Source organism: Phaenicophaeus curvirostris, chromosome 2 (genome assembly GCF_032191515.1).
Source record: "Phaenicophaeus curvirostris isolate KB17595 chromosome 2, BPBGC_Pcur_1.0, whole genome shotgun sequence".
Lineage (NCBI taxonomy): Eukaryota > Metazoa > Chordata > Aves > Cuculiformes > Cuculidae > Phaenicophaeus > Phaenicophaeus curvirostris.
The window spans coordinates 53,646,296-53,667,523 of record NC_091393.1 but is presented as its reverse complement, the minus strand read 5'-3'; the positions used below and the strand labels follow the sequence as shown (position 1 = coordinate 53,667,523).

At 35.4% G+C, this 21,228-nt stretch overlaps 1 protein-coding gene across 4 annotated transcripts in view; it reads left to right on the top strand.

Moving 5' to 3' along the window:
- SCAF8 (SR-related CTD associated factor 8) overlaps positions 1-21,228 on the top strand; it is a 102,907-nt gene that overhangs the window by 30,010 nt on the left and 51,669 nt on the right. For 3 of the 4 annotated variants that reach the window (XM_069852096.1, XM_069852097.1, XM_069852095.1), the window contains exons 5-13: positions 2,708-2,864; positions 4,483-4,613; positions 7,895-8,071; positions 13,378-13,457; positions 13,857-13,974; positions 16,746-16,877; positions 17,032-17,144; positions 17,626-17,819; positions 19,989-20,089. In XM_069852096.1, the coding sequence (XP_069708197.1) occupies positions 2,708-2,864; positions 4,483-4,613; positions 7,895-8,071; positions 13,378-13,457; positions 13,857-13,974; positions 16,746-16,877; positions 17,032-17,144; positions 17,626-17,819; positions 19,989-20,089 (1,203 nt within the window). The remainder of the gene's footprint in view (positions 1-2,707; positions 2,865-4,482; positions 4,614-7,894; positions 8,072-13,377; positions 13,458-13,856; positions 13,975-16,745; positions 16,878-17,031; positions 17,145-17,625; positions 17,820-19,988; positions 20,090-21,228) is intronic. The other variant, XM_069852098.1, reaches the window with a different exon arrangement.

Genomic DNA, 21,228 nt, shown 5'->3' with positions numbered 1-21,228 from the left:
TCTTTTTCCTCTCTTCAGTAAGAAAATGAGCAAGCAGGCTTTGTATGGTGTTAAAGAATGAATATTTATCTAGGTAGCAGTATCTTCAGTACGAGCTAGTGTGTTTTGGACTGAAGGAGCAAAGTATCTTACAAGTTATTTTTCCTTTGATATTGAATCAGCCAGCAGCTCAGTAAAGCCTAACCTGAATAGTTTGATCCAATAGTTCAGCTGTTCCCTTGGCCCACAGTTGTCACAACCAATGCCAAATTATCTTTATAATATGTTGGCTGGAAATAGCACAGAGTGCAGGCAGCTTAACTTCCTTCATGTTTGTCACTGATCTTACAATAGTTAGTTTCTTCTTACGAAATTGAAAACTTACCAAAAGGTGAGAAATGCTAAGGGCTTTATCACCACATAAATTTGTGTTAAGCTCAAGTAGTAAGTGAGGCAGGACACTGCAGGAAGAGATAGATGGGCTATTCTTTTAATAGTCGCATGAATTCCTACAGCTGTATTTTTCAGCCAAAGATCTGAAAACCCAAAGCATACGTAGAAGGTCACTAAGGCAGTTTCAGCCACTGCATGACTCCTGTAGTTGCTTTAGGATTCTTGCCTTTTTAGAGGAGTTGGGACTTCTGCAGTAAAATATGTTGGAATCTGCAGATTTTAAGTGGTTGTAAAAGCTCTGCTATGGATGTCAGTCTTGTCTTCTGCAACTGAGTTCTGAAGTGCTGCAGAGCAGGTCAGTTAGGTTAAGTGATGTTTTTCCAGTCTGGTTTCAGGTTATCTGCATGATTAACTTGTACTATTTCTGTTCCACAGTGTTTTACTTACAGTAAATAAACTTACTGTTTTGTTCATAGTTGTATTCCTTAAGCAGTATTAGTTTGTTTTGTATAATCATTCTGCTTACTACTCTGGGAAATATAGTGACACTGAAATAGCCTGATTTGTTGAAGAAGGAGAGCTGGCACAAGGATGGGCACAGTTTGTGTCTGGCTTTGAAAAAAATATAGTAAGGTTTTTGTAGAGTAAGAAGTAATTCCACTTATACTGTAATATTTCAATGCATGATAAGTAATGTATCGTATTAGAGGTTTTTGATGTAGAGGGATAGTAAAATAAAATCTGTAATCTCTAAAGTTCCTATAAGGTTCATTTCTAGGATATTTTTCACCTTAGTTAGGGAAAATGTATTTTGCAAACTGATTTCTTGCTGCTGTGTTGCTTATGGATTCCATATTATAGAAAAGTCTGTGTGCTGTGAAAGTAGTTACCATATATCTGACCCAGCAAAACATTGTGCTGTCAGAGATAACAAGTTATGTATCTGTTTTCTAGCATTTTGATGTTTAATCTGATTAAAAGCATGGAGAAATATCACAGTTATTTTTATATGAGCAAATGTGAGGTTTGTTTTGGTTTTAAATCAAGCAGAACTATAGTAGCATTTCATTTAAAGTAGCAGGAGAAAACCCACTGATTTCTTCATCTGGCTCAGCCATGGAAAATTTAAGGGGGAGGTAGATACTGAGACACAAATAGTTTTATTCCTGTTCTGGATAGAAGAGGGCAGTTAGAGTCTCTGATGGACTTGTCAAGGACTGCCTTATAAAATAAACTTTGAAAGAAGAAAAGCTCACATCCTGTAATGCTGAGTGGGAGAGATTTTTGTAAAGGAACTTTAAATTACAACTTCCATGCAGTGAAAATACAGCATTTCTTTCTATCAAAGTTAAGTATCCTCCTGGAGTTCTGGGCAAACAGACTTCTATTTCTTTGGCTTAAACACTCCGGTTAAGTGCTCTGTCTTCATGTTTAATAACATTTAAATAATTAAGTTGTCTTCATGACAGTGACCATGAGATTCTGTGAAGAACTTTCTGCTCTTTATAATGCAACTAACTTTTTTCATTTCCCAAATAATCAACGTGTATTTTTCTATAACATATATTTCTATCCAGCTTTACAAAACTAAGCAAAATCTTGACTTTTGGTAGAAATAAAGCTTAGACAAGAAAACATTTGCGAGCTGATCAAAACAGTGGAATAGAAATGTAACAGAAATGCAAGCTGAACGATGGATTACATCTAACAGAATTGTATCAAGCCTTAATTTTGTTTTTTCCTTCCCCTTGATCCACAATTTTAAGTATTACTACGTAATTTCAATAGGCAGGGAATTGTTCCAGTTAAAACTTTTGATCCTTACTTTATCAAGAGAGCTTGCAAAATATTGAACTACTTGCCTAATAAAAATATTTGGCAGTCATGTTAGCATAGGCCATTTTTCAATGGACACAGATAATTTTGGTTCATAGGTAGATCAGAATTGCGTTCGTGTATGTTGACTATTAGGAGAGTACTAATTCCATATTTTATTAGTTAGCACTGATTTAAAATGCTTCATTAAAATAATTTTCCTTCCATTTTGTCTTCCAAGAGTAAAGGTACAAAAGAGCCAGATACAGCTGGTTTTTGGGTTTTTTTTCAATGTATTCCATTTTCTCTTGAGAAAAGACTGTCACTATGTGCATAGCATGTCTTACATAAGGTCGGCCTCGGGTTCAGAGCTTAGACATATAGCTGTTCTTATCATTCTAACTGTAAACATAAAGGTTCTTCAATTTAGACACGTTGACATTGCTGGTTAAGAATTCCTTAACTGCTAATAACCAGAAAGATAAGGATGACTCGGGTCTTTTGTTTTCCTTTCTTCTAGAGTAAAATTGTTAGAGTGCTAAATTTATGGCAGAAGAATAATGTGTTCAAGAGTGAAATTATTCAGCCTCTTTTGGATATGGCAGCAGGAATTCCTCCTCCAGTTGTGACTCCTGTCTTGCCCAGCACTACAGCTGCTATGAGCAACAATACACCAGGTAAACAGAAACAGGTTAAAATCCCACTTTGAATCAAAACACTTGGTATATTGGCTGTTAACATGCTGAAAGATCTCACCAGTTTCCTTTAAACAAATCAATGAATGCCAGAAAGAAATTTATTATAACCAGCATCTAGATGAGGGAAACGGGAAATGCAAGTGGCAGCCTCTTTGCGTTTAATTTCCTACTGTGTATTATTAATATATTCTGATTGAGTAACAGTGCAGTAAGACCTATTTTAGCACTCAGAAGTTGAAATAGTAGATCACTGACAGAGTTAAAATCCAACACAGCATTAATACAATCTATGTTAGTTAGTGATGCGGCAATTGGAAGAAATGAAAGAGGGTACATCCGTATTTTTTTTTCTATTTGTAGGATTGAGCTTGCTGGATAGTGTCAGACAGTGCTCCTTTACTTTTGCTGGCAAACAGACAATGATTTAAAGGGGAGAAAAACACATTGACAATATAAGCTGCACCCAGTGAGATACTTCCCTTTCCCTCATATCTGAAGTGTGTGGGCCAGAAATCATGCTGGAGAATCATGTCGGCAAAAACTGCTCATGGAGTATGTCCCAAGTTACCAAACATTAATGTTGTTATACATTCAGATTGGAAAATTTTGAGCTCTAAGTATCTTTGTTACTTATGTAGGTAGATGGTGGGGAACTGGCTTTTCAGGTTTTTTTGTGGACATTTTTTTCATTTGGGATTGGGATGTATGGGAAATTTACACATAGAGATTGGATTTTTGGCCCATACGGACCTCTTTTCATCACATGCCTTTTGCTGATCCAGTGCTGAGAAGTAGCAAGGTAGACATATCCCACCTTATTTTTCATTGGTGTCTGTAAATGTGTCCAGTCTCTTGGATTGGACTTGCTGCATCTTCTAGCTCAGTATTTTTTTTTCACTAGTTTGATTACTTTAAATTGTTGAAATTGTAGCTTTACTCTAATGCTTCTTTAAATTCTGATGAAAATTGTCTTTTAAAATGGTTGTCTGGTCGTTTACATTTAATGTTCATTGAGATATCTCTGCTTCTGAGCTAAAAACAGGAGTATTTGCAGGGATGGAGGATTTTTCTGGATTATGGCATGATACTAATTATAAGATTGTTGATTTAGTCTCAATGTTTCTCTTGAAAAATGTTAAAATGAGCAATTCTCATGAATACAGCTACTGCAGGTTGAAGACTCTAGTAGAATCCCTAAGACTCCACTTGGGGATAATGTTCAAGTCCAGTCAGTTCTAGTCTTAACAAATGACTCTGAGTAGATTGCTAACAATTATCATTTGGTATAAATTGTTTCCACTAAATGGTTTGGATTGCAGTGTGAAACCTATTTATTTTGCATTCGCTAGTGTATTTGTTAGTAGTCTCCATAGGTCAGTAGTGGAAAAACTGTGAACTACACTTACATAAAGAATTCCTGCTACTTGAGTAATTTTGATGTGAGTGTCCATTGTTACTGTGCACTCAATCTGTGTGTCAAAAACAGTTTCAGTTGGTGCTTTCTCAGTATTTAATAGCAGCAGGTATTGTTTCTTCTCTGAATCTGTTTCTAAGTCTGTAAGTTAAAATATTTGGCATATTGGATTTTCATTTTTAGGAACACCTGTGACTCCAGTTACTCCAGCCAATGTGGTACAGAATTTACCTGATCCTTGGGTATCTCAAATTGCTAATACAGATACCCTTGCTGCCGTTGCACAAATTTTACAGAGTCCTCAAGGCCAACAGGTAAATATTTTGTAGGCAATTGCACTGTATGTTGATACCATGTGTTTTTAAGGTATACCTAGGGAATAACTGCTTTCATGAGTCCTGTCCAGTATCTGTGTTAACTATCCCAGGAGATTGTTTATCACAAATAAGTTCCAGGTAAACTAAAACTTCCTGTTATCTTTTGTAACCAACCCCATTTGTTTCTTAAAAGCATCACATAATGTGACTTCAGATAAGATGGTTTGTGATACATACTTTTCTATATAGCATTGCAGATAAGATGGTTTGTAATACATACTTTTCTATATAGCACTGCAGATGACTAAATCAAGAGCAGCATTAAGATTTCATGGGTATAGGTATAAAATAGAATGCTAGTTTATCCAGCAGCTAGTTCTGCTGGGTACCTCGAAGCTAAACATTGAGCAGAATTATGTAATGGGAATGTACTCATTCTGGAAGTGCATTGTGTGTTGTTTCTTTTCTTTATCTTTCCATTAGCTAAATAAAGATTTTATTTTGTAGCATTCAAAAATAAGGTCTGGTAAGTGACTGTGCTCCTCAGTTTCTAAATGCTCCACTCCAAAAAGGTGGCTTGATGTGCTGCATGCATTAAACTGCTTGTCCTCTTAACCTGCAGCCACATAAGTTGAGCACACTGAATTAGCTATCTTTAAAAGTGTAGATTATTGATTTTCAGTTTATGCCAGAACTAGCATAACTTTTGACATAAGGATTTTTAGTTGGATTGAGGGATAGGATGTTACATGCTGAGGTACTAAACAAAAATTCCTTACATATGAATGAAAAGCAGTCACCAGTGAACTGTTACAAAGTACTGTTGCTAATAACTTTACTTAGTGAGATTGTTTTACAGCTCGACTTAGCGAAGCAGTCATCTGTAATTGTACATAAGGCAAGTGGAGGCAGTATTTTCATGTGATTACACTGAAAGAAATTGATGGGTCATTGATAAGCAAAGCAAAATGAGTTTGCGGGATACTTTGTGAAGTGTGGAGGAAAGAGTGGAATAGCTGTTAAACAAGGAAGGGATGTGAAGTGAGAATAGGAAACATGGAAAGTCAGTAATGTAGTTTTAAAGATTATTGCCTAGAGAATATTGTTTTGGGGAAAAGAAAAAGGATGAAGCAAAAGAGAGATTATGAAGACGGGAAAGGAAGTGGAATTTTAAAGACAGCAGATCACAAAGAAATAGCGTTCGGTTATATAGTTGAAAATGGTAAAATAAGGATGAGAACAAGTTTTGGAGAGGGAAAAGATGGTCTTAAACAGCAGTGTGGAGGCAGACTGCTCCACAGAACTGGTAGATGAACTGCAAGATTTGCTTCCATCCTGTTCATCTCTCTTCTTCCTGTTCTCCAAGCCACTCCCTCCCGTGCTCCAAACTCCAAAGTGTTTGATTTTATATTAAGATGGTGTTTTATGGGTGAGAATGCGTGCTTGTAAGTTGAGAGTCTAGGCATGCAAGGTGGCAGAGTAAAAAAGATGTGACTGATAACAATGTGAAAATAGCTAGAATGATGACCACCTAGGATTTTTCCATTCTAGGGCTTCCATCTCTGCTTCTTCAGTTTGATTCCTTTCTACTCAGAGCAATGCACAAGGTGGACCAGCCACATTTATTCATCTTTTTTGGATTGGCCAAGAATGCAAGGGGAAGCTCTTCCACCTTGCCTATTGCAGTAAATCAGTGAAAACTCTTGGTGAGGTAGAACTATAATTGGAAGCATTTGCAGAGACTGTGCTTTATAAAGACTCAGTATAACTGGTTTTAAATAATAGGAAGAATTGTTACACTTAATCAGAAGGTAACACTAAAACAGTCTCGAAAAGGGTTCATACATTTTTGATGCATTGTGGGAAAGATCATCAGCTTAATTAGCTTATGCAGAGTTTATAGTGAGCCCTAGTAAGGAGGTGGGGATTGAACCAGTGGTTTGCTTCGTGGAAGTTAAAGGAAGACATCTTTCCATAGGGATAGTATTTTTTCCTTTTGTGTTGAGGTAAAACTGTACAATTTCATGGGAACATCTCTATTCAACAGATTACTAGATCTGCACATGAAAAAGCCTTTGTCCTCATTGGGACAGCTGCTATTAAGAAAAACTGCATACAAAGAGGAAGTTCAAGTAAGGAAATCAAGGTATACCAGGCAATTGGATTGTACATTTTTTCAAAAATGGACAAGAGAGATATTTTATTTTTTCTTTATTTTCCTCCTCTTGATTTGAAGGAGGAGACTCTTACAGTATCCTGTTATAATCTGATGAAATACCTTAGGTCCATTCGCTGCGCTTCTGAAACTTCCTTCTCTGGTGTATTTTGTACTCATTCCAGTATAATTGTAGATCTCCTTTGTGTTACGAGTGGATTTGTTTAAACAAACCACCTCAAAGACCACGCCACCTCTAAAACTATCATTAAATAATATTTGAAACACCTAACATTTTTTTAAATATTATTTTTTAACATCTGTCTTTTGACATTACCCATACTCTGTTTTTACTGTAACATACTTTGTTGTCACTGTACGTCTGTTGTCCCAGAGCTGCTGCTTCTGGTTCAACATTGCATCTAGGCAATTTTTATCTTCAGATAGTGTGATACAGAGCCCAGAGTCTGCACCATTGCAGGAAGTCAAATTACATTCCCAGTTCTGGGTTATTTTGCTTTTTATGTTATTTTAATATAGCAAGGAAATGGCATTCTGTCAGTGCCAACCTGAGATTCAGCATGAGATTTTCCTTGTAACTAATCCAGAGACACTATTGCAGAATCTTCATATAGACATATTGCATCAGCTTTGAAGTGGAGCTTGCAACAGTGCAGTTATTTTCTCTACACAAATGTTGTTACAGCATACAGATTCTCCTAACGTAGATGGGTCCTTAGGAAGCTGTAGTAGGCTAACAGATTTTTTTCAGGTCAGAAGGAATCAAACTGGAGAAACAGAAGAGAGGGAACCCTAGAGAGCAGGAAATCCTGAGTGGTGACTGGTCATCATGCAACCTATCAGAGCAAGTTAGGAGGAGGAAGCGTCTGCATGTCTTATCAGCCACAGAAAACAAATTAGCCAGTAAGTGGGAACAAAACTTACTGTAAATAAAAACAAATTAAGATGAAATAATAGCCATAGGTTAGATGATACTGCATTCCTGAGAGGTTTTTTTTCCTCATTGGAAGGGGAAAAGACTAGGTGTTGGGGTTTTGTTGTTGTTTTTTCTTTTTTTTAAAAAAAATCTTGTTTAATACATTTGTTATCTTTTCTCTTTTAGCTTCAGCAGTTGATACAGACACTGCAGATACAGCAGCAGAAACCTCAGCCTTCGCTACTTCAAGCCCTGGATGCTGGTCTTGTCGTACAGTTACAGGCGCTCACGGCACAACTTACAGCTGCAGCTGCTGCTGCTAATACACTTAATCCATTGGAACAGAGTGTCTCATTTAATAAGGTAGAATAGAATAATAGCAGTTTGAAGAAATATTTGTTGTTAAAATATACATAAGTGAAAGAGTCTTCTTTTGGATTTTATGTCTGGATTTTAGAAGTATGTGCATGTACTTTAAAATGTACTTTAAAAGTTATAAAAAAAAACGTATTGAGAGATTAGTATAAATGAAAACATTAGTTTTAATGAGTTTAGGTGTAAATGGCATTTTCATAGATTAAATCAAGTTGGAAGCTATCCAGAAGGGTCATTGAGTATAAAGAAGGATTTGTTTTCCCAAAGAAAAGCCATGTTTTTCTTCACCCTTTGTAAAACGGCATTGAGAATTGAGCATGTCTTGTATTTCCCCTTCCTGTGTTTGTAATCTGAGGTAGGAATGATTTCTTACCAGGTAATGGAAGGGAAACATGCAGAAATTCATATATGCTGTTTCTCCAGGAATGTGATTTAACTTGAAATTTTCTGACATAATAAACATCAAGAAAACTTCTAATCTTAGCCACAGAGCGATAGTAAGTGAAGAAGTAAGTTTATGGCTGTAGTTAAAACTAGTCACGTAACACTTCTTAAAGGATGTGAAAATGCAAAAAAACAAACAAAACCAGTATGTAAAGAAACTTTTGTATGTGTTGCAACATATGTCCCTATCTTAAAAATAAACAGAATTCAGGAATTTTAAGAAGATTAATATAGTTGAATGCTAGGTTATAACAACTATGCTGTCAATTACAGTAGTAGTAGAATAGCAGTAGGAAAAAAAAAAGTAAACTTTCAGATTCCCATGGCAACTGTTGTATCCAAAGGCTGAACTACCATGTGTAAGTGTCTTCTGGAGTGAAATAGAGAAGACAAAAAAACTTCTACCTGAAGGTTAATAAATAAGTCTCGTTCCATTATCTTTGGAAGAAGCAGCTTGTGAGAAGATAATCTCTGTAGGAATGTCTTGTAGTGAATAGATATTAAAATTAAGAAGTCATAGAAGCACAGCCCCCATTTTTTTAATCCCTAACCCAGATAATCTGTCTTTCAGGCAATTAACTGCTCAGAACTTGACAAGTGCTGAGTTCAGAGCCTTAGGACAATTTATCTTATATTTCTAGAATTTATTCAGCTAAGCTCCAGTCTCTGAAATTATTAATAAGGAGTTGTCATTACTAATGAAAGTAATGCAGATGTAAAAATAAGTGGAAAAAAAAAAAAGGCCTGTGCTCATGGTGTAACCATCAGCTTGAGTACCTTAGTATTTGGGTACAAAATGTAATTGAGAATATAGCATTGTATTGTGGTTTATTCCACAGACTTCAATTCCAGCATTTATATGGATAGGTGTACTCAGAGGTGTAGACTGTCTTGAATACTGGACAACTTAACTGAAGCAAATTGAAGGAATTGGCCTACTGATGAGATGTTTATACACCCTGAACAAGTTCAGCCTGATGCTCTTTAGTTAGTTTATGTCAGTAATAGCATGCAGGAGTCTTGTCATGGAAGTTGTAGGCAGAGTGAATGCACAAGATTGTTGATTCCTGGGACACTGAAGGTAAGTGTTGTGGAAGAAATTCATGTGGCAGTGTGACAGTTTATAAGCATTCAGTAGTACACAGTATTGATTTGTTCAGGTAAGCTGTGGAAGAGTTGTGTTTGTAGGATGTAATTTATACCTCATTTCTGCTAGTGTTAGATTATAATACATCTTCAATTCCTTTTTCAGTGTTCTATAGCATCTCTGTGAATGAACTGATAACGTGTCTTGTTAGTCTATTGAGACTTTTACTTAAAGATTACTTAGCCTGCTTTGCAGAAATAGCATGTTGTTTTAGAATTTCCTTTTTTTGTTTTCATACAACGTTGATGCTTCCATAGCTATTTTGTCCTTTTACAAAGTTTGGGGGTTTCTGAATCTAGATATTAAGGAAGAGTACGTATTTTTATATTTTTATGTATATATAAATGGACAATCTTGGATTTGCTATGAAAAGTTCTGGGCGTAATTATTTTCCCTGCTTATTTTTAATGGTTTTGAAGTGCCAACATCATCTACTACATGCATCTCACTTCTCAATAGCTGACAGCCATGAGTCATAATGATATAATTTTATTTATTAGACTCTTTACTTCCATTTTATTATATAATTAATTGTATAATTTTTTTACAAGGCGTGGCAGCCTTAACAAACTGTTAAAAAGGTAATACTTTATAGGAAGCATCTACATCAGTGTTTTAATCAGCAGCATGCTTTTGAGGTAAAACTTTAGATTGTTTGCATGTATTACACATTGTTTCACATTGCATAGCAATCCTGAATGCATAAAGTAAATTCGTTTGGGTTGAGCTAGAGCAAAAGGTGTGCTGCTAATGAGTGCTCAGTCAACAGGGCCAGATGAGCTGCTTCAAAGTAACTAATAACATGGTCCAAATACCATGCTTTAAAAAAATAAAAAAGAACAAAGATGTAAAGGTTTTTGGATTCTTTGCTTCATGGCAACAAATCTAGATCTTTGTTAGTGATCTTCCAGGATGCTCTGAAGCTCTAGAGTTTTTGTATGCATTTGATAGAGTTTTCAGTAGATATGTTTAATGCAAAATAGCTCAGCTGCAGGTAATGATACTGTAAGAGATATAGGTATCAAAAAACAAAGTGTAAGTATGGTACAATGAACAGCAACACTAGACTCTTAACAGACTTTTTTTGAGTACTAGACGTACAGTTGCTTAATCTCTGGGATTCTAGTCTTTGTAAGAAAATGAATTGTTAACAAGTATACTTAAAATACCAGAGCATGAGCCAGCAGGGTGCCCTAGCAGCAAAGAGGGCCCACAGCATCCTGGGCTGCGTGAAGAGGAGTATAGCCAAGTGATTGATCAAAATGATCATCCCATTTAGCCATCCTGTCTACTGTAGACTGCATCTACAATATCACATCTGGTGTTGTTGCCCTTGCCCCCATACAGGAAAGACATTGACAAACTGAACTTAGTGGAGGACCACCAAAATGGTCAGGGCTGGTGGACTGCTGGCCACACTTTTTTTGATGCAGCCCAGGATATGGTTGGCCGCCTGGGCTGTGAGCACACAGTGCCAGCTCACGTTGAGCTTCTCGTCAGTCAGCACCTCCAGGTCCTTCTCTGCAGGGCTGCTCTCAATCACGTCCTCCCATATCCTGTGTTGAAGCCGGGGATTGCTCTGACCCAGCTGTAGGACCTTGCATTTGGCTTATTGAACCTCATGAAGTTCACACAGGCCCATTTCAGCTTGTCCAGGTTCTTCTGGATGGCATCTCATCCTTCTGATGTGACAACTGCACCACTCACCTTGTTGTCATCTGCAAACTTGCTGGAGGTGCACTCGATCTTGTGGTCTGTATAATCAATGAAAATCTTAAACAGCACTGGTCCTAATATGGATCCCTGAGAGACACCACTTGTCACGGATTTCCATCTGGACTTGGAGCTGTTGACGAGTACTCTCTGAATAGGACCATCCACCAATTTCTTAACCAACAAAGAGTCCACCCATCAAATCCGTATCTCCAATTTAGAGAGAAGGATGTTGTGGGGCACTGTGTCAAAGGCTTACAGAAATCTTTAAATGTATTTAATTTGTTTTAATTGCTGTTGCTTTATTGTAGGGAGTATTGTTTTACAATTTATTTAAAAGTTACGGTATTTCAATTCAGATTTTCCCTTTAGTAGCTATTATGTTATTTGAAACATAGAAACAAAAGTCATGCTGCACATTTGCCTGTCTTGGCTGAAAGTTTTTTGGTTTTCTCTGGCTCCCATTAAACTGAATTTTTTTTTTTGCGTATCATAAATTGTTGACTACTTCGTTCCTTTTCTCATTAAATAGTATGTGTTCTATTATCTTCCTTTCTACTTTGTCAGGATGGAACATGCATGATTGCTAAGATTTTAACGATGAGATTGTTTTTTTTCTAAAATTCATGTTTTTATTGGAGCATCAACATTTTGCAAGCACTTTGAAATAGTCTAACAATGAAGGAAAGTAAGGCGGCCTCCTTGCTTTAAGCGGATTAGATATAACTGGTGAAAGTTCCTGTGGATTTTAGCAACCCATCTCACGTAACCTTGATGATCTCTGTTTTTGGTGTATTTTCTCAGAGATATATTCAGTCCTTTCATGTATATTAGATGATTTCATTGGGACAACAGTTCTAAAACTTCTTGAGTAATCAGTCTCTTAGTTAGCTTACTTGTTCTTCTTAGTGGATTCCAGTAATTGAGAGTAAATGGAGCATCCTGACAGAGAAAATGGGTTACTGAGTCATTGTGGCTTGTTACTGGAAACGTTTTTGCCTTGGTATTTCAAAGTGACTGCCCTATGTTTTCATCCTATTATTTTATTCTTATGAATTCAGGCTTTGAGAATACGTTGTGGTGGTTTGTGTTGGAGCATTAACTCTGCATTGTGCAGTCCTTCCAGGGTGTAAAGATGCGTGGCCATGGGTTTGATAGCACCATCTGCAAATAGTTACTGAAAAAGAAGCAATCTCAGTGACCAATAACATGCATTATATTTCTTCATGTTAATTCTTTAGTTTTGTCTTCAAGAAAGTAAAACGCTAAAATGCTTCTAGTCTGTTAAAAAATTAATAAACAAACCAAACTTTTTTTAGTTCAGCAGAGCTACAGCATAGACATCTTTACAGATAAAACAGGAACTTAATCCAAGTTTTTCTTTATCCCTGTCAGATATATTTCTTTTTATCCCTCTGGAGGCTTATTCCTCTTGCATGACAACTGCTTACTTTGATATTTTGCAGACTATGTGAGAAGTTGTTTTCGAGGATCAGTATATTTGAAGGAATTCAGCTTGTCTAAATGGCACTCGTGTATGAAAATACAGTAATTCTTTGCAAACTAATCAAGCTATAGATCTTTTCTTAATATGAGCAGAGCAGTTTGCTGATTTCCAGAGGACTGAATAGTTAACTCTTAGTAGTAATTTCTTCTAATTAAAGATACCATTACATAAAATTAGTCTTTATTTGAGCCTTCCTCCAAAATAACTGTTACTTACTATGGAAAGAACATGTGGTTGTACTTCTAACAGCAGCTAGAGATCTAGAGTTCTGTGGACAGAATTTGTTATTTGATGCATTCGAGAGTTTGGTAGCAATAGCAGTGTGGCATTTAATTTTCTATTCAGGTTATTTGCCAAACATTTTTTTTCTCATTTAAATTGTAAGAGCATTTAAAAAGTAAAAGCATTTTTCTTTTGAAAAATAAATCTGCATAAAGGGACATATAAGGAGTGCTTACTAATGCTTATTTTACTTTCTCCTAGAAGCTGATGGACCGATTTGACTTTGGGGAAGAATCTGAACAAAATGAAGAGCCTAAAAAGGAAACTCCCGCGTCCCAGCTGTAAGATCAAGCTATGTTTCTTTTAGAAAATGCTAAAATTTTCTTGACTACATAGTAAGGAAAATGTTTCTTTCAGAGCATAGTTATACTGAAATGGTAGAAAGAGAAAATACAGTTTAATAAATCAATAAAACGTATTTGTGTTTAAAACATATAGTCTCTGTGCCCCAAGTTTGGTTGACTTCATCGTAAAGTTAGCACGTTCGTCGCTCTATTAGTTATATTCATAGTATTAACCTGATAATGATGATAACAGAAAGTGAGACTAGCTGCATTGTCTTCATTATTTTACATGTTTAGTTAAAATTAAAACTCAGTTGTGAAGACCTTCTTACTAACTGTTTAAAAACCAAGAGAAAAACCATTGTGTCTTTTTTTATTTAAATTATTTCGTTTTAGGCCTTTAGTACCAGAATCTGTGAACAACTCGCTTTTTCACCAACTAGCTGAACAGCTACAGCAACAAAATTTGGAACATCTCAGACAACAGCTTCTGGAGCAACAGCAGCCTCAAAAGGTGAGAACTCCATCTTGTGGCTGTTGTAATAATTACATATGCTGCTCATAAAAAATTCATGCTCTGCTTCGGGACAAAAAAAAATATTGTCTTGCTACTGACACTTCTCTTACAATGAGAATCTTTTTCACTAGCTAATCATGTAATGGAAGCTTGCAGAGGAAGTGGAATAGGTGGAAGAAAGTGCTTAAAGCAGGAGAAGAGTACAACCAAATGTGTGGGGTATACATTTTGCTTCTCTTACAAAAGAGTATCCCGCTCAGATAAGTTACAAACTGACTGTGTTTTGGTTGTTCAGCCATTTATATGGGGGGAAAACAAGCTTTTCCCTGCTGTCAGAAAGAAGGTGGTTAGCACTGGAATTATTATGCTTCTGTCTGTAAAGGGAGAGCAATGTGCAAGCTGCTGCTTCAGAACCATCAAAAGGACATACTCTGTTTGTGGATAGATAGTTTGTGGACATATTCTGGTTGTGGATAACTTCAATTTCCCCTACCAAGCTTTAAGTCTTGGTTTATAAATGATTCATTCTGTTGAAAAATATAAGCTAAAGAACAGTCTCACATATTTCCTGGGAAATTATTAACGAAGAACTGATGCTCAGGGCAACCCAAGATATACCTACTTAACTGTGTGAATTGTGTCCTTTCTCCTCTACAGTGAGGTAAACTGGCTTATTTCTTTTGAGGTTAGTTTTCATTATTTAGCTGCTCTTTTCCCCTCCTTATGACAATTCCCAATCCCATTAGAAAAAAAAACCCAAAAGTTTATTCTGTCTTGCTACTGGTCAGATATAATGTGAAATTTCTGTGACGTATTTGCATGTAGTTTCATAGGCAAATAGATATTTTTAGATTGAAAGAAAATCTAAGGGGCTACCAACTCAAACATCTCTTGGGGATTTTGGTTTAACCTGTGCAAAGGTGCAGTCACTCAGCTTTCATTCAAGAATGTCGTTTGAGTTCTGAAGTTGTCACTTTGAGTTTTTAATGGTTTAGAAAACTAGCAGTTTATTTTTTTCTAGATAATATTTTATTTTACTGCTTTATTTTACAGTGTTTTATTTTCATTTCTCATTTAAGTGGAGTAACTAAGAAAGTCTGTACAACATAGTTACAGATTAAATAGTTTTTGATGTTGGTGGATATCTAGCTATTTTTGGCTTTAAATGCTAAAAGATGTTGTAAAGGAATATAACTTGAAGAGTGCATCTCTTTTAGTCACTTTTGATGTGACATATCTTAAAGTAACTATCTAATTTGAAACTAAAAATGCTGAATGTCTACCTTACTGTAAAATAAGCCGAATTTGAGTTTAAATTAATTTAATCTCTGAAATTAAGTTACAGTATATTTATGGGTAGAATCTTCATATGACTTATCCCTTATTATTTGATCTTCTATTCCAAGTCCATAATTTGTTTTCCTTCAGGTCCACTCAGCTTCTTGTCTAGTATGTATGGAGAGGAAGTTTCATTTTCACCTTGATAGCAGCTGTAGGATACAAACTTCTGCTGGAACTACTCCGTAATGACTGCATTGTGTTACGAGGAAGATTTTCTTTAATTCCATGTTTAAGCATCAGTGAGAAGGATTAGGGGAAAGAGAGGGAAAGCTAAAACACAAGCCAAAATTATTAAGCATGTGATTAGGAGAAAAGGGAGGAGGAGAGGACAGAAGACAGAAGGAGGCACAAGAAACATAGGAATTGTTATGAAGCAATAGATTGTTAAGTATAATTAAATAGAAGGAAAATGAAACAAACTAGGTGATCTTAGAAGGGAAATGCATTAATTGAATTACAGTAGAATTTTTTATTTTTCTGCAAACTGACATAAGTTCTTTTAAAATATGTAGATAAAAGAGAAAAACCTTATACTGCATGTTGTTCTGGTAACTTTCTGTCACTCTGCTGGCAGATAGAATACCTAGCATTTGTTTAATTAAAGTGAAAATGTGATGAGAAGTGCTAAAACATTCACTTGCGATATTGGGCTGTAGTTTTAAAACTACTTTTCAAGATTTTCCTGGTATCATATCTGAGTATTTTCATTAAATTTCCTGTATTTCTTGAATTACTTTAATTTACTACGGATAATTATTTCAAATTTGTACTTTCAGTTCAATGTACAGGCCATTATAGTTTTATCCCTATTGAGTCAACAATACGCTTAGTTTTTTACATTTTTTAATTTTGGTGCTTTTTCAGAACATTTTGTTTTGTTATGTCTTTTCATTAGACAAGCAAACATAAATGACACAACACGCTTATCTTGTCTTAACTACTTTTAAATTGTAGTAATTACTTTAATCATGCACTGTAAGGAAGTTTGGAATTAAATATAAGTATTTTTAACTAGCTCTGTTGTTATTGCAAATATTTTCTTTAGATGAATTAAAAGAATTATTAATGCATATTCATGGGTGACTGTATACATGGCTCTCATCACTATAGTTTGGTCTGCGAGGTTTTTTTTTTTAAGCCAGCCAAATTAAGCAACAAATAGTGTTCTTTAGGGTTTTGATTCAGTCAAGAGATAGTAATTACTTTTATACACAGGAATATTAATAATTTCAAAGTTTTGTATTTAGGGATGATAAAGGAATGGAATGGAGTAACACCCAAGCTTTTACATTAATGTGAAGTGGGAAAATAAGAGAATAGTTTAATAGTTTTTCAGAAATATTTGAGCAATTGTTTCATGTAATATTACATTTTGACACAGTATTGTGAATTATGAGGCTTTGTATGGTATGTTATTTGTTGTTTAGGCAAGCCCTGAGGAGAATCAAGAAGGAAATTTTGGTTCAGAGCACTCGGCATCGCCATCACAAGGGAGTAGTCAACAGCAATTTTTAGAAGTGGAAACAAATGTAGATGATTCAATGGATATTCAACAACAGGTAAAGCTATTTTAAATTTGATTACAGAAGTTGAAAGGAAAACACATACTAATGATTTCAAAATTAGTAATATGGGTGTATGCTTTCATATAGTCAGATATATTGTGAGTATATTTATTATGTATTATTGAGCATCTGTTGTATCTAATCTCAGGACATGGATATAGATGAAGGGCAGGATGTTGCTGAAGAAGAGATTTTTGAACAAGAAGAAAAGAAATCAGCTGTTCGTTCAAGATCAAGAACTCGTTCACGATCTCGTTCAAGGTTTCACAATTAACTCTTACTAAGTAAATGAAAGTTTTCTGAGACAAAGTTGTAATTTGTGGTTATCACTCTTAATTCTGTACTTTCCAAAATTGTTATGAGCAGGTTTTGACAATGAAAAGAAGAGTGTTAATTTAATATTTGTGTATTAGATGACAGTTCATTTAGCATTTCTACTGTTTACTTGATTTAAGACCTCTTCAGGAAACAAAAATAACTAGCACTAGCCAGCTGGACAGTTTTTCTGCGCCAGAAAAATAGATGCACTTATGAAACATTTTGAATGTTTTTGTTTTGTTTCAGGCTCCAGGTTTGTGTTCTTTCTCTCGCACTAATGGCATTAAGTTTATTTCCTGAATCAGATTGATTGCATATAACAGAAATGTCTGCCTCGTGCTTAAAGTCTGTACTTAATAGACAACTAAATTAGATTTTTATTATTTTTTTTTAACTCAGCATACTGAAATTAAGTGTTTTGTAGGTCACCAAGAAAACGAAGGTCTAGATCACGGTCTGGTTCTCGTAAGCGTAAACACAGAAAACGTTCACGTTCAAGATCAAGAGAAAGGAAGAGAAAGTCGTCTCGTTCATATTCTAGTGAAAGAAGGGCTAGGGAAAGGGAAAAAGAACGTCAGAAAAAGGGATTGCCTCCTATACGGTCAAAAACACTAAGCGGTAAGTGGCGGCTGCTTCGTGTTTTAGTGATGTAGTATTAAAGGGGAAAAAAGGCAGTGTTTTCAATTGAATGAACAAGGTTTAGATTGAGTACTGTTACAAAATAGAATAAGCATATTGGTTTTTATGTTCCATTTCTGATGTTTCTTACAGCTTAGATAATAATTTCATCTTAGAGGAAAGCAAGTATTGTACTGTTCTACTGATGATTTTACTGATGCTGTCACACCAGTAGTTTTGCTTCTGAACAGAGTAGCAAGGACTGGCCCTAAGTAACAATCTTATTTCTCTTTAATGTTGTTTTCTGTGGGGTATTTGAAGATGGTCTGCCCTTTATTTGAGTATTGGTACACTGATAAGGCATTTAGGTCTGTGGTATGCAATTTCGATGCTTTGCTGAGTGTCTTAGAGGCCAGTTTTATTAAATCCTTAGATTGCTTTTGAAATAGCTTTTCACAGGAACATAGAGCCAAAGCAGGTAGAGATGTGAAACAAGTAATTCGTTATTGTAAAACAAACCGTAATGGTCATATCTTAAGAAAATACCAAAGAAACAGCTGTATTTCAGCTTCTGCAGAGAACCGCTGTGCACTGCTGTCATTTGTACAGAGAATTTGCATTCTAGAAGTAGGAAGGTAGTAGGGAGAACTCTCTCCATACAGTAGTTTAAACTCTGAACTGGACTTCAGTTACAATGTATATTTTTTTTTTTCTTCTCTGGCTTTTCACATGAAAAGAGGCACATCAGTTTTATGGTGTAGGTTTCTCCCAGAAGTCCACGAAGCAGGGAGCTGTAACCAGAATAGGTGGGGCTGGGAGGCAGGGATGTTAAGTAACCTGATAAACTGCAGCAGCAAGTGAGGTCCTTTGAAGTGACCTAACTCATGGAAAGGAGATATTAAGAAGACTAAGGGAAGTATGGAAACTTTGGGTGGTGAATAGGTAAATAAACAGGTAATACGCCTGAAAAGCGTTTTACTTGATGAAATTTGGTCAGTGACAGCCGTTACCACTTGCTGAGATCTGAAGAACTGCTTCATAAGGTTTAACACCATGACAAACGATAGGGCCATCTACAGGCAAGTGAGGAATAAATTTTGTCCAAGAGAAATATTAATGCTAGTCTTCTCAGTACTGCTGAGTACTGCTGTCAGTTGAAAATGGCAGTTGACAGAGGAATGCACGATACTAGTTTCCAGTTTAGTGCACCAAGATTGGTACAGAAGTGATGTGTGATGTATCAAGATGATGATGAAGAAAGAACATTTCCTTAGTTCAGGATAGGTCAGGCCCAAGAGATTCGAGTTATCTGGTTAGGTTCCTTAAGATGCTGTGTGGATTAGTGAGAGTACTAAGATAGTTGACAAAAACCACCAGTACTGGCCTAATGTCTTGCTGATTTAGATCACCCTTTATTAAATAGAAGTAACTGCTACTGTTTGGCAAGGCTTGCATAGATTGGGTAATATTTGAGGCATTAAAGGATTTGAACTATTTACATATGGCGGAAAGAAGTTTTTGCTCACATGTGTGTGAGTATTTGGCAGAGGGGACAGGGTTCGGCATTTGGGGGACAAATTGCAGCTGTCTGGGCTTGTGGTGGAATTGACAAGAGTGAGAAATGCCATGGATATCTTCAACTCGGTGGTGAGCCTCAGCCAAGTTTGTCTATCTGGGATGTCCCCTTAGGTAAATTAAAAGTATAGTTTCTGTTTCTTTCAGGTGAAAATGCAAGGGCCTAATACTGCAGTTAAATCCCTTCTGTCATACACTCCTAGCCAGTTAGAATTTAGTCTTACATTGTTAAATCCTATGGGCATGTTTTTTATGGAACATACAAATTCCGCTAAATAGTTTTTGCGGCTGTTTACCTTGGCTGCTAATGTACATAATTTTATTTTTTCATTTCTTTGAAAACAAATATTTTGTTTAAAAGAAAATGAAACAAAACAAATCAACACCTGTACTGAATTTCTGTTTGGTTTCTTTTAACCCTTTAATAGCTTTGTTGATGTACATAATCTCTATATAGTAAGTAATAGATTTACTATTCTTGCTTTTTGATCAGTGATTTAAGTGGAATTGTAAAGTCTTTTATATCCACATTATAGAGTATTTTATAAGCTAACATTTTAGCATTTTGGTTGACATGAATGTGTCTCTTGACAGTTTGCAGTACTACTCTTTGGGTAGGTCAAGTAGACAAGAAGGCTACACAGCAAGATTTAACTAACTTGTTTGAAGAATTTGGACAAATAGAGTCAATTAATGTAAGTAAGGATGTTATCATGCATTTTCAGGGATTATAGACTTAAATATGCCTCTGCGTTCCTTTTTGCAACTTAAGCTTGTATTTATGAGACTTTATGACTGTTTAAAAACCATGGCTGAGATATTAGCTTGTTTGTTTACATGTACTGTATTTTGAAGCACTAAACACAGTACACTTCATGGTAAAATGGTGTTGCCAAGTACTAACAATTTACACGTTCTTTTAAATCAGGGTCTTGAGAAATAAGAAGTTACGTCTTTTATCTTTTTGTGACATGTCACGGGACAGGTATCGTTTTTCCTTAGAGTAATGCAGACAAACCAATGTGTATTCACATTGTTCTTGGTTACATTCCATACAGACGTTTCTTTAAGTGGAATCAATGTGGATAAAACATTCAAAAGCAAAGAAAATATACTGTAAACAAGTATTTATCCTAAAATGTGACAAGTAAAAAGGTGTTTATAATTAGGAGATACATTTCTCATGATTTTTAATAATTTAGATTTAGATGTTTAGAGTTGTACTTCAGTGTTGCCTATAATTCAATTTCAAGAGAAAGTACTTTTCTTCTAAAATAACGTACCTACATGAGAGAAATTGGATTTTTGTCTTTTACCCCAGCAGTTTTAAAATGTTTCTCATGCATTATCATTCATTTCAAATACTATTAATGTGTAGGAAAAATAGTAAAAGTAAATTCAAGTATATAATTTAAAAAGGTTCACAAGCTTTTTTTTATTTAAAAAAGCACAGTCTGACATTTAAGCCTTATTTTGATTTACAGGGACTAGCAATTAAGGAAGTTTAAAGGAAAGTAATGTTACAACCATAGTGTCCTAGTGCCTGTTACATTTCAGAGGCAAGCCCTATTGTAAATGGTTCATTCTATGCATTCCACAAAGTTTTATGTATCTAGAATAACAGTGTTGTATATCTTTAGCATATTTTTGTATGTATCTCAAATATTTTTTTTTTTGTTATGTTACTGTGTGCTCCTAAACAACATAACGGCACACCTATATTTTGTTTGCAAGCAATTGTCATACATAAAGTGAAAACTTTCAAACATTATGTGCCACAGGATACTTTTCTTTCTTAAATAAAACATTAAAGCTAGTGGAAGTCATACTTCAG